The 12440-nt window shown below is 41.1% G+C and overlaps 1 protein-coding gene across 3 annotated transcripts in view; it reads right to left on the reverse strand.

The window, feature by feature from the left end:
* The window catches only part of LOC133651766 (transmembrane emp24 domain-containing protein 1-like), a 12326-nt gene extending 883 nt beyond the window's left edge, over positions 1-11443 (reverse strand). The window contains exons 1-6 of one of the 3 annotated variants that reach the window (XM_062049877.1): positions 11243-11443; positions 8494-8553; positions 8259-8391; positions 8062-8159; positions 7801-7987; positions 1-504 (exon numbers count right to left, since the gene is read on the reverse strand). The exon at positions 1-504 is cut by the window's left edge and continues 883 nt beyond it. In XM_062049877.1, coding sequence (XP_061905861.1) covers positions 292-504; positions 7801-7987; positions 8062-8159; positions 8259-8348 — 588 coding nt within the window. In that variant the 5' untranslated portion in view covers positions 8349-8391; positions 8494-8553; positions 11243-11443 and the 3' untranslated portion in view covers positions 1-291. Of the gene's footprint in view, positions 505-7800; positions 7988-8061; positions 8160-8258; positions 8462-8493; positions 8554-10929; positions 11008-11242 lie in introns of those variants that run through there. The other 2 variants (XM_062049878.1, XM_062049876.1) reach the window with 2 other exon arrangements.
* Between the last annotated feature and the right edge of the window lie 997 nt (positions 11444-12440).

Consider the following 12440-nt stretch of genomic DNA (forward strand, 5'->3'; position numbering starts at 1 on the left):
TGGTGTGTTTGCCCGAGAAGCAGCTGGAAGAAGATACTGTAAAAGTCCACTCTCAAGGTAAATACTGTACATTATTATTACAGTTGTTTGTCGTGCATCCTATTGTTTTGTTTTTATTCACTATTTTGTCCGTCAGAGTTGGTTTAATAAGCATGTTCAATGTTAAAATGGTGGGATTTGGGGGGCAAGCACTAATTAAATTGATTTCAAGAGGCAAGGCTGTGTCGTATCTTTTGACAAATGCATTTTGACAGAATGTTTGCAGTGAGAAAGTGAAAAGCCTGCAGGTGGTCATCTGGGCCTGGTGTTAGAAAAGAAGGACTGCAGCGTATAGACCTGGACTCCAGCCACAGTGAGGACGCACACAATGCTGATGAAGGACCAGAAGGTCACCTTCCACAGGTTGTCCTCCTGGAGGTGCACGTCCCTGGTGTCAAAGGTCCTCAGCATCAACTGGATCAGGCGACCCCTCTGGATGGACAGGTAGACTTTCTCCATCTTGGTCTACAAGACAAAAACAGTCGGTTGCAGTTTGGGTTTATTAAGGACTTGGATTGAATTGAGTTCTGGTTTGTGTTCCAGTTAGCGGTCTGCTTAGTTAGTCTCAGTTTATTTCCAACATGTACACCAGGGGTGTCCAAAGTGCGGCCCGGGGGCCATTTGCGGCCCGGCACACATTCTGGAAATACTATTGTAAAAATAAAAAAGAACATTAAAAAAAAAGTGGAATGAGGTGAAATCTAAGGAGAAAAAGTTGCAATGTTGACACAAAATCTGCCATGCAGGCTGTTTTTTTTTCTTTTTTCTTTTTTTTGCCATTGCTCAGAAAAAAAAAAATAATGACAAAAAAATCCATGTTACAATGAATTATTTTCAGTGCTCCAATTACTTGAAATATTTCACTTTAAAAAATTTTATGTGGTAAATATTGCATATATTGTGTAGTAGCTAGAGATGTCCGATAATATCGGCCGATATATGCGTTAAAATGTAATATCGGAAATTATCGGTATCGTTTTTTTTATTATCGGTATCGGTTTATTTATTTATTTTTTAATTAAATCCACATAAAAAACACAAGATACACTTACAATTAGTGCACCAACCCAAAAAACCTCCCTCCCCCATTTACACTCATTCACACAAAAGGGTTGTTTCTTTCTGTTATTAATATTCTGCTTCCTACATTATATATCAATATATATCAATACAGTCTGCAAGGGATACAGTCCGTAAGCACACATGATTGTGCGTGCTGCTGCTCCACTAATAGTACTAACCTTTAACAGTTAATTTTACAAATTTTTAGAGATGTCCGATAATATCGGTCGGCCGATAAATGCGTTAAAATGTAATATCGGAAATTATCGGTATCGTTTTTTTTATTATCGGTATCGGTTTATTTATTTATTTTTTAATTAAATCCACATAAAAAACACAAGATACACTTACAATTAGTGCACCAACCCAAAAAACCTCCCTCCCCCATTGACACTCATTCACACAAAAGGGTTGTTTCTTTCTGTTATTAATATTCTGCTTCCTACATTATATATCAATATATATCAATACAGTCTGCAAGGGATACAGTCCGTAAGCACACATGATTGTGCGTGCTGCTGCTCCACTAATAGTACTAACCTTTAACAGTTAATTTTACTCATTTTCATTCATTACTAGTTTCTATGTAACTGTTTTTATATTGTTGTACTTTCTTTTTTATTCAAGAAAATGTTTTTAATTTATTTATCTTATTTTACCAATTTTTTTAAAAAGTGCCTTATCTTCACCATACCTGGTTGTCCAAATTAGGCATAATAATGTGTTAATTCCACGACTGTATATATCGGTTGATATCGGTATCGGTAATTAAAGAGTTGGACAATATCGGATATCGGCAAAAAGCCATTATCGGACATCCCTAGTAGTAGCCATATAAAAACATCAAAGTTTTCTTTGACAAAAGTGCATAAAACAAACAAAATAATAGTTCCAGCATAAAATGGACAGAAATATCTGAAGTTGATCTCGTAACTTAAGTGTTGAAAGTAAAAAAAAACTAATAAAAATGTATCACTTTATGAGTGGGGGCACCTTTTGGATCCCTAATATATTTAGTGATTTTTTATTTATCTTTTCACTGTAATTACTCAAAAATATGAAAGAATTAAAATCAGTGGTGTCCTGCATTATTGATCTTTTAGAACTCTAATTACTAAATACTGCATATTTCAGTTTTACTATATAAAAAAAAATTAAGTTGTTTTTGACAAAAGCCATAAAACATTTTTTTTAAAATTTGTATTACTTTATATCAACTTGAAGTTGATATAGAGATTTACTGTAAGCGTTAAATAATAATAATCTGACTTATTTTTAACATTTTAATGACTGAGACTAGGGATGTCCGATAATGGCTTTTTGCCGATATCCGATATGCCGATATTGTCCAACTCTTTAATTACCGATACCGATATCAACCGATATATACAGTCGTGGAATTAACACATTATTATGCCTAATTTGGACAACCAGGTATGCCGATATTATCGGCCGATAAATGCGTTAAAATGTAATATCGGTATCGGGTTTTTTATTATCAGTATCGTTTTTTGTTTTTTTGTTTTTTTGTTTTTATTAAATCCACATAAAAAACACAAGATACACTTACAATTAGTGCACCAACCCAAAAAACCTCCCTCCCCCATTTCTTTCTGTTATTAATATTCTGGGAAGATAAGGTACTTTTTAAAAAAATGAATCAAATAAAATAAGATAAATAAATTAAAAACATTTTCTTGAATAAAAAAGGAAGTAAAACGATATAAAAACAGTTACATAACTGTTAAAGGTTAGTACTATTAGTGGAGCAGCAGCACGCACAATCATGTGTGCTTACGGACTGTATCCCTTGCAGACTGTATTGATATATATTGATATATAATGTAGGAAGCAGAATATTAATAACAGAAAGAAACAACCCTTTTGTGTGAATGAGTGTAAATGGGGGAGGGAGGTTTTTTGGGTTGGTGCACTAATTGTAAGAGTATCTTGTGTTTTTTATGTTGATTTAATAAAAAAACAAACAAACAAAAAAAAAAAAACGATACTGATAATAAAAAAAACGATACCGATAATTTCCGATATTACATTTTAACGCATTTATCGGCAGACCGATATTATCGGACAGCTCTAACTGAGACCCTTTATGGTCCCCGGGACCCCTAAAGGTAAAATGAATAAAAAATGCATATATTTTGTTATGGTTTGAAAATGAAAAATATCAAAATGGCCCCCACATGCTTTCATTTTTCCGTGTGCGGCCCTCAGTGGAAAAAGTTTGGACACCCCTGATGTACACAATACAATGTAATGCATCACAGTTGTTTTATTGCAGCACCTCTGAAAAGGAGTAGGAAGAAGCAGAGTTGATTTAATCTGGCACCTTTTCATGCCATAGCAGTTGTATCCCATTTCTTTGTTCCCTGTTTGTAAATAAATGATCTGGGGCCGTACTTATCAAGCTTCTCAGAATGACTCCTAAGAAGTCTGCTAAGAGTTGACTTAAGAGTAAATAAATTATTCGCTGAAAGCTGCACTTAAAAGTTAGTTATCAAGCGTCTTACTCACACTTTCAGCCAAGTGTAGGACTGAATCTTAAGTGTCACACTCAGAGCTGAATTACGACATTACTATGTGCCGTAAACGCAATTTTAGGTGACGTCATTTCTGTGTCCATAGAAATGACCAATCACGGAAGGGAATCCCTTGTCTAAGAATAAAGAAATATCTTGGAAATATTGAAGTGGACAATGGGAGTGTATATTTTGACAATAAACTACAAAATAATACAAAACAAACTAGTCCCCGCCCGCACTCACGCTACCGCTCCCTCTCTTCTCTCGCCCACACACTCACTGACGTCACTCACCTCACGGCCACACACATACGCTACTGTCATAACATTTTCTTTCCAATTCATTAATTAGGCAACTAATTTGAAACTGGTGTGGGTGGCTCTATATATACTAGCCCACTGCAGACACATGCAGAAATCAACAAGGAATCGAAAAGTATTAAATCTGTGACAAAAATAATATCCGCTCTGTCTAAACGATACCGTTTGATCAGCTGCTCGTCATCAAAGAAAAAAAAAACATTGTTCGCGCACGTCTCTCTCGCCTCAGTGCCATCCCCTGCTGGCAACTCCTAACCACTTAAGACACCTCTGAAGGTCTCTTAAATATCGTGGAGAGTAGGAGTGATTCTTAGACTTAAGAACGTTGATAAAAAGCTTTTATTCTTAAGTTTGAGAGTAGGACTAAATTTCGCAAATTCTCAGGACTTAAGTGTAAAATGGCACTCTAAGAAGCTTGATAAGTACGGCCCCTGATTTCCAGGTAGGTATCAAATAACGGTAAGGGTCTTGAGGTAGGGTTGAGTGTCTATTTGAGGTAGGGCATACGTCCAAAGGTCAGCATATTTAAAAAACAAAACAAAAAAAGAACAAATAAAAATGTGCATTTTATGATAATACAAAAAACAATGTTTGACTAAAAATAATATGGTTCATGTTATATTCACCCTGACTGAGATTTAAACCCTGGTACCTTCATGCAGAGAGCAAGTGGTATTACCTGTTGAGGTTGAGCTACCCACCTCGTTAATGGAGTTGTCCTCCATTAACAAGCAGGTTTTGTTTTGTTAAAAAACTGAACATTTTTATTATTTAGATGATGTGAGATTTGGCCCGCGGTTCGCCTGTAATGGACCTCAGGGTAAAGGTTCCACTTAGGGTTTGCTATTGAGTTTACAGAATAAAGTTAGGGTTCTCTCTACAGGTTTCGAGAGTGGTTAGGTTTTCTCATTTGGGTTCAGAGTTCAAATGTTGGTTTCATGTTAGTGTTTTCATTTAGGTTGGTTGGTTTTATATTTATTTATTTTTTTGTTTTTATTCAATCATTGGTGGAGCGAAGGATAATATTTGAATATTGTTTTTAATATTGTTGTGCAGCTTTTTGGAAACATTATTGTTGTTTAAATGTGCTATATAAGTAAAGTAGATTGGATTAGGCCTCTGGATGTTCTCGTTCATCAGGTCATTGTAGTCTCAGCTTTAAATCCATCACAACTGGACTGTTTGGTTGGTCTTAGAAGACTCTCATCCCAGTAGGCTTCATCACTTCATGATCATAGACTTAGATTGTCACATCTAGTCTTAGACTTAGTTTGGTCACATCTAGTCTTAGACTTAGACTGGTCACATCTAGTTTTAGACTTAGACTGGTCACATCTAGTTTTAGACAGATTGGTCACATCTCGTCTTAGACTTAGATCGGTAACATCTAGACTTAGACTTAGATCGGTCACATCTAGTCTTAGACTTAGATCGGTCACATCTAGTCTTAGACTTCGACTGGTCACATCTAGTCTTAGACTTAGATTGGTCACATCTAGTCTTAGACTTAGATTGGTCACATCTAGTCTTAGACTTCGACTGGTCACATCTAGTCTTAGACTTAGATCGGTCACATCTAGTCTTCGACTTAGACTGGTCACATCTAGTCTTAGACTTAGATTGGTCACATCTAGTCTTAGACTTCGACTGGTCACATCTAGTCTTAGACTTCGACTGGTCACATCTAGTCTTAGACTTAGATCGGTCACATCTAGTCTTCGACTTAGACTGGTCACATCTAGTCTTAGACTTAGATTGGTCACATCTAGTCTTAGACTTCGACTGGTCACATCTAGTCTTCGACTTAGACTGGTCACATCTAGTCTTAGACTTAGATTGGTCACATCTAGTCTTAGACTTCGACTGGTCACAACTAGTCTTAGACTTCTACTGGTCACATCTAGTCTTAGACTTAGATCGGTCACATCTAGTCTTAGACTTAGACTGGTCACATCTAGTCTCAGACATAGATCGGTCACATCTAGTCTTAGACTTAGATTGGTCACATCTAGTCTTAGACTTAGATCGGTCACATCTAGTCTTAGACTTAGACTGGTCACATTTAGTCTTACACTTACACTGGTCACATCTAGTCTTAGACTTAGATCGGTCACATCTAGTTTTAGACTTAGATCGGTCACATCTAGTCTTCGACTTAGACTGGTCACATCTAGTCTTAGACTTAGATTGGTCACATCTAGTCTTAGACTTCGACTGGTCACATCTAGTCTTAGACTTAGACTGGTCACACCTAGTCTTAGACTTAGATTGGTCACATCTAGTCTTAGACTTCGACTGGTCACATCTAGTCTTAGACTTCGACTGGTCACATCTAGTCTTAGACTTCGACTGGTCACATCTAGTCTTAGACTTCGACTGGTCACATCTAGTCTTAGACTTCGACTGGTCACATCTAGTCTTAGACTTCGACTGGTCACATCTAGTCTTAGACTTCGACTGGTCACATCTAGTCTTAGACTTCGACTGGTCACATCTACAGGCATGTGATTTTTCCGTCTAAAGTCGGAATTCCGTCTTTTTTAAGCTCGGGGAAAAAAGAAAAATGATCTCCCGTTTTTCCGTTTTTTTTCCGACCCTAAATCAAGATTCGAGACGTAGTTGATATTACGCCGTAGTTGATTGGTCGATATGTTCCTTGTGACCAATCAGGACATCTGTTATGAATGATGACGTTAATAACATCATCATTCATAATGGTTACTACGGCCATTTTCCATATGTAAACAATGTCGGTTCTCGAGAGAAAAGACGCTTTACGAGTAAAAGAAATTGATAAACATGTCAAAAATAAGTTTCGAGGGGACTGGATGGAAAGGGAAATCACTGATACTGTTGGGAAGAAGAAAGTTACGACTTTGTTCGGTGATTTTATTCGGAAAATCGATCGTCCCGGTGTTGTACCGAAATCTGTTACCCATCGGAATTTGTAACTCCAGGGGGCGATGTTCCCATGGCGTTTGTTTGATGGTTAAACGGCAAGCCCGAGGAGGAGAAGAAGAACGCTTGCGTAAATGGCGTAAACTATCCTTAATGCTGAAACGTCAGTTGTCAGAATTTCAGCATTAATAAATTACACATATTCTGGAAATCAATGACTTACTTTCATTATAGTATGAGTCCATTGTTTCAGCTGTTGATTCTCTCTCACAGTCTTTTTCATTGTGGTCAAATCACATGCCTGCATCTAGTCTTAGACATAGATCGGTCACATCTAGTCTTAGACTTAGATTGGTCACATCTCGTCATAGACTTAAATCGGTCACATCTAGTCTTAGACATAGATCGGTCACATCTAGTCTTAGACTTAGATTGGTCACATCTAGTCTTAGACTATGATCGGTCAGAAGTACTCTAGCGGCTGATGCCAAAACCCAAATATTTATACTCCAATACCAGGGGGTGTGCCTTTCAATTTAGAGTTTGGGTTTCAAATTGGGATATCCAAGTAGAGTATCAAATTAGGGTAAGGGTCCCAAGTTAGGGTATATGTTTAAGGGCCAGTATATTAAAAAAACAACACATATGATATGAATTTGATCTTAATAAAAAACAACGTTTGAATAAGAAGAAGAATGGCTGACTTCACCTTGACTGAGATTTAAGCCCTGGCACCTTGTTCAGGAGCAAATGGTCTTACCTGTTCAGATACCCAGCTTGTTACTGGCGCCATGCTTCATGGACTAACAGTTTTATGATTTGGGCGATGCCAGATTTGACCACCCAAAGAAGGCCATTGTTTTAGGTTATTTGGGGGGATTTAATTTGGGTGTTTGGGGGTTTTAGTTAGGAATTCAGTTATGCTGGGGTAGATTTAGTCTCACCCTGATGTCGTCCAGTGTTAACTCCATGTCGTCCAGTGTGATGATGTCGGCTGCCAGGTCCTCGTAGTCGTCCGTGTCGTTGGAACTGGTGGTGATGACGATGGCAAAGAACAGCAACTTTTCCTTCCGTCTGCTGAAGCTGTTGTCAAAACACAGCTTGTAGTCTCCTTCCTCGGTTTGAGCCACACTGGAGGAGGACAACCAGCAGACGCGGTCAATCCCTGCTGTCTTCTGACGGCCACAGCTGGGAGACAAGCTCACTTGTGGACGGCCTGAGATCTCCTGTAGTCGTAGGCCTCTCTGCGGCCGCTGGGCGACATCATGACAAAGCCCACGTCCACATTTGGTGGCCCGACCACCTGGAAGACACTTTGGTAGTCATTGGTGCATCCCGACATGGTCAACGTGTGACAGTAAAGCAGAGAAAAACAGATGAGATTAAGAGGAAGTATAATCACTTGGTATTCAAACTCCAGGCTGCTGTCCTTCTCCGTGCTCTGGTAGAAGCACTCTCTGCTGCCGGCAGGTAACACGAAGGTGAACTCCATGTCCGTGTTGGGCTTGATGCTCACAGCCCAGCTCACCTTTAGACTGCAATAAGCCAGCAAAGTCAGCAGCAGACGCCTCATCGCCATGTCCTCAAAAAAAGTGAAGAGTTGCTTCTCGTTGCACGCCGACAAAGGTATGTCAAACCTGCTGATCCTGCCCGGCTCGCCGTCTTTCCTGCTTCCCCAGCCTGGAGCTCAGTCAGTCCTGTCAGCCACACACACACCTTGTTGACACCTCACATTGTCTATTTTACAACACATCACTTAAGAAAACACACTCAGCCTTCCCAGTAAGGTCTATTCAGGTGTACTGGAGAGGAGGCTACGCCGGACAGTCGAACCTCGGATTCAGGAGGAACAGTGTGGTTTTCGTCCTGGTCGTGGATCTGTGGACCAGCTCTATACTCTCGGCAGGGTCCTTGAGGGTGCATGGGAGTTTGCCCAACCAGTCTACATGTGCTTTGTGGACTTGGAGAAGGCATTCGACCGTGTCCCTCGGGAAGTCCTGTGGGGAGTGCTCAGAGAGTATGGGGTATCGGACTGTCTGATTGTGGCGGTCCGCTCCCTATATGATCAGTGTCAGAGCTTGGTCCGCATTGCCGGCAGTAAGTCGGACACGTTCCCAGTGAGGGTTGGACTCCGCCAAGGCTGCCCTTTGTCACCCATTCTGTTCATAACTTTTATGGACAGAATTTCTAGGCGCAGTCAAGGCGTTGAGGGGATCTGGTTTGGTGGCTGCAGGATTAGGTCTCTGCTTTTTGCAGATGATGTGGTCCTGATGGCTTCATCTGGCCAGGATCTTCAGCTCTCACTGGATCGGTTCGCAGCCGAGTGTGAAGCGACTGGGATGAGAATCAGCACCTCCAAGTCCGAGTCCATGGTTCTCGCCCGGAAAAGGGTGGAGTGCCATCTCCAGGTTGCGGAGGAGACCCTGCCCCATGTGGAGGAGTTCAAGTACCTCTGAGTCTTGTTCACAAGTGAGGGAAGAGTGGATCGTGAGATCGACAGGCGGATCGGTGCGGCGTCTTCAGTAATGCGGACGCTGTATCGATCTGTTGTGGTGAAGAAGGAGCTGAGCCGGAAGGCAAAGCTCTCAATTTACCGGTCGATCTACGTTCCCTATGGTCATGAGCTTTGTGTTATGACCAAAAGGACAAGATCACGGGTAGAAGCGGCCGAAATGAGTTTCCTCCGCCGGGTGGCGGGTCTCTCCCTTAGAGATAGGGTGAGAAGCTCTGCCATCCGGGAGGAGCTCAAAGTAAAGCCGCTGCTCCTCCACATGGAGAGGAGCCAGATGAGGTGGTTCGGGCATCTGGTCAGGATGCTACCTGAACGCCTCCCTAGGGAGGTGTTTAGGGCACGTCCGACCGGTAGGAGACCACGTGGAAGACCCAGGACACGTTGGGAAGACTGTCTCCCGGCTGGCCTGGGAACGCCTCGGGATATATAATGTATATATTGTGTTTTTTATGTTGATTTAATAAATACAATTTTTAAAAAAATAACAAATTCTTGTGCGGCCGCGGCCCGGTACCGGTCCGTGGACCGCGCAAAAAATTATTTTATTTTTATTTTTTTAATACATATATTTTTTTATTAAATAAACATAAAAAACACAATATATACATTATATATCAAATCATGTATACATTGTGTTTTTTATGTTGATTTAATTAAAAAAAATAAAAAATAATTGTATTTTATTTTTTTTAATTTCTTGTGCGGCCGCGGCCCGGTACCAATCGGTCCACGGACCGGTACCGGGCCGCGGCCCGGTGGTTGGGGACCACTGATGTAGACCACAAGGAACTGTTTTAAATGGAGGAAATAATGCTGAAATTAACCACAATAAATACGGTTTTAATGCCTAAAGGAAACAGATTTGTCATGATGACGACTGCCAGCGTGTACATTTGTCATGATGACGACTGCCAGCGTGTACATTTGTCATGATGACGACTGCCAGCGTGTACATTTGTCATGATGACGACTGCCAGCGTGTACATTTGTCATGATGACGACTGCCAGCGTGTACATTTGTCATGATGACGACTGTCAGCGTGTACATTTGTCATGATGACGACTGCCAGCGTGTACATTTGTCATGATGACGACTGCCAGCGTGTACATTTGTCATGATGACGACTGTCAGCGTGTACATTTGTCATGATGACGACTGCCAGCGTGTACATTTGTCATGATGACGACTGCCAGCGTGTACATTTGTCATGATGACGACTGTCAGCGTGTACATTTGTCATGATGACGACTGTCAGCGTGTACATTTGTCATGATGACGACTGCCAGCGTGTACATTTGTCATGATGACGACTGTCAGCGTGTACATTTGTCATGATGACAACTGTCAGCGTGTACATTTGTCATGATGACGACTGCCAGCGTGTACATTTGTCATGATGACGACTGTCAGTGTGTACATTTGTCATGATGACGACTGCCAGCGTGTACATTTGTCATGATGACGACTGCCAGCGTGTACATTTGTCATGATGACGACTGTCAGCATGTACATTTGTCATGATGACGACTGGCCATATGTCAACTTTTCACACATTTTCACCTGTAGGACGCTTCCTTCATTCAGCAGGTGTCCTAATCAACAAGACAGACATTCATGTTCCCTCAACGACCGATGGGGCAAAAGTGGCGCACTAACACTGCATGAGAAATCATTGAGAGAAGAAGAAGAAGAAGGGACTTTGCAGCGACCAATCAAATGAGCTCCAGGGAGCGGGGGGCGTGGTCATCCCTGCTCTGTCATCTAGCGACTTCTCGCGACGTTTACAACAGCCAATAGCAGCCTTCCTTACTGAGGAGGTGACGACACTGTTCCGCACCAGACTTTTACAACAGCCAATAGCAGCCTTCCTTACTGAGGAGGTGACGACACTGTTCAGCACCAGACGTCCTGGAAGCGCCGCCATTTTCCCCAGTGTGGCGCCAAATTCAAGTGAGTGAGGTTGGTATTCCAACGCTTGTATTCTTGTTTAAGTCGTTTTTTCAGCGTTTTAAGCAGGGTTTACAGTATGTGATGTTGATTATTATTATGTGTCCCTCCCCTATGTGTCTCCTTTATGTGTCCCTCCCCTATGTGTCTCCTTTATGTGTGTCTCCCTTATGTGTCTCCTTTATATGTGTCTCCCTTATGTGTCCCTCCCCTATGTGTCTCCTTTATGTGTCCCTCCCCTATGTGTCTCCTTTATGTGTCCCTCCCCTATGTGTCTCCTTTATGTGTGTCTCCCTTATGGGTCTCCTTTATGTGTCCCTCCCCTATGTGTCCCTCCCTTATGTGTGTCTCCCCTATGTGTCCCTCCCCTATGTGTCCCTCCCCTATGTGTCCCTCCCCTATGTGTCCCTCCCTTATGTGTCCCTCCCTTATGTGTTCCTTTTATGTGTGTCTCCCTTATGTGTCCCTCCCCTATGTGTCTCCCTTATGTGTCCCTCCCCTATGTGTCTCCTTTGTGTCCCTCCCCTATGTGTTCCTCCCCTATGTGTCTCCCTTATGTTATAATAGTAGGACTTTATTCCACTTTTTTTTCTTACAAAAATATAACTTGCTGTCCAAAATGTTGTAGTTTAAAGGCCTACTGAAATGAATTTTTTTTATTTAAACGGGGATAGCAGATCTATTCTATGTGTCATACTTGATCATTTCGCGATATTGCCATATTTTTGCTGAAAGGATTTAGTATAGAACAACGACGATAAAGATTGCAACTTTTGGTATCTGATAAAAAAAAAGGCTTGCACCTACCGGAAGTAGCGTGACGTAGTCAGTTGAACATATACGCAAAGTTCCCTATTGTTTACAATGATGGCCGCATGAAGTGAGAGAGATTCGGACCGAGAAAGCGACAATTTCCCCATTAATTTGAGCGAGGATGAAAGATTTGTGGATGAGTAAAGTGCAAGTGAAGGACTAGTGGGGAGTTGAAGCTATTCAGATAGGGAAGATGCTGTGAGAGCCGGGGGTGACCTGATATTCAGCTGGGAATGACTACAACAGTAAATAAACACAAGACATATATATACTCTATTAGCCACAACACAACCAGGCTTATATTTAATATG

The sequence above is a fragment of the Entelurus aequoreus genome, linkage group LG06 (genome assembly GCF_033978785.1).
Source record: "Entelurus aequoreus isolate RoL-2023_Sb linkage group LG06, RoL_Eaeq_v1.1, whole genome shotgun sequence".
NCBI lineage: Eukaryota > Metazoa > Chordata > Actinopteri > Syngnathiformes > Syngnathidae > Entelurus > Entelurus aequoreus.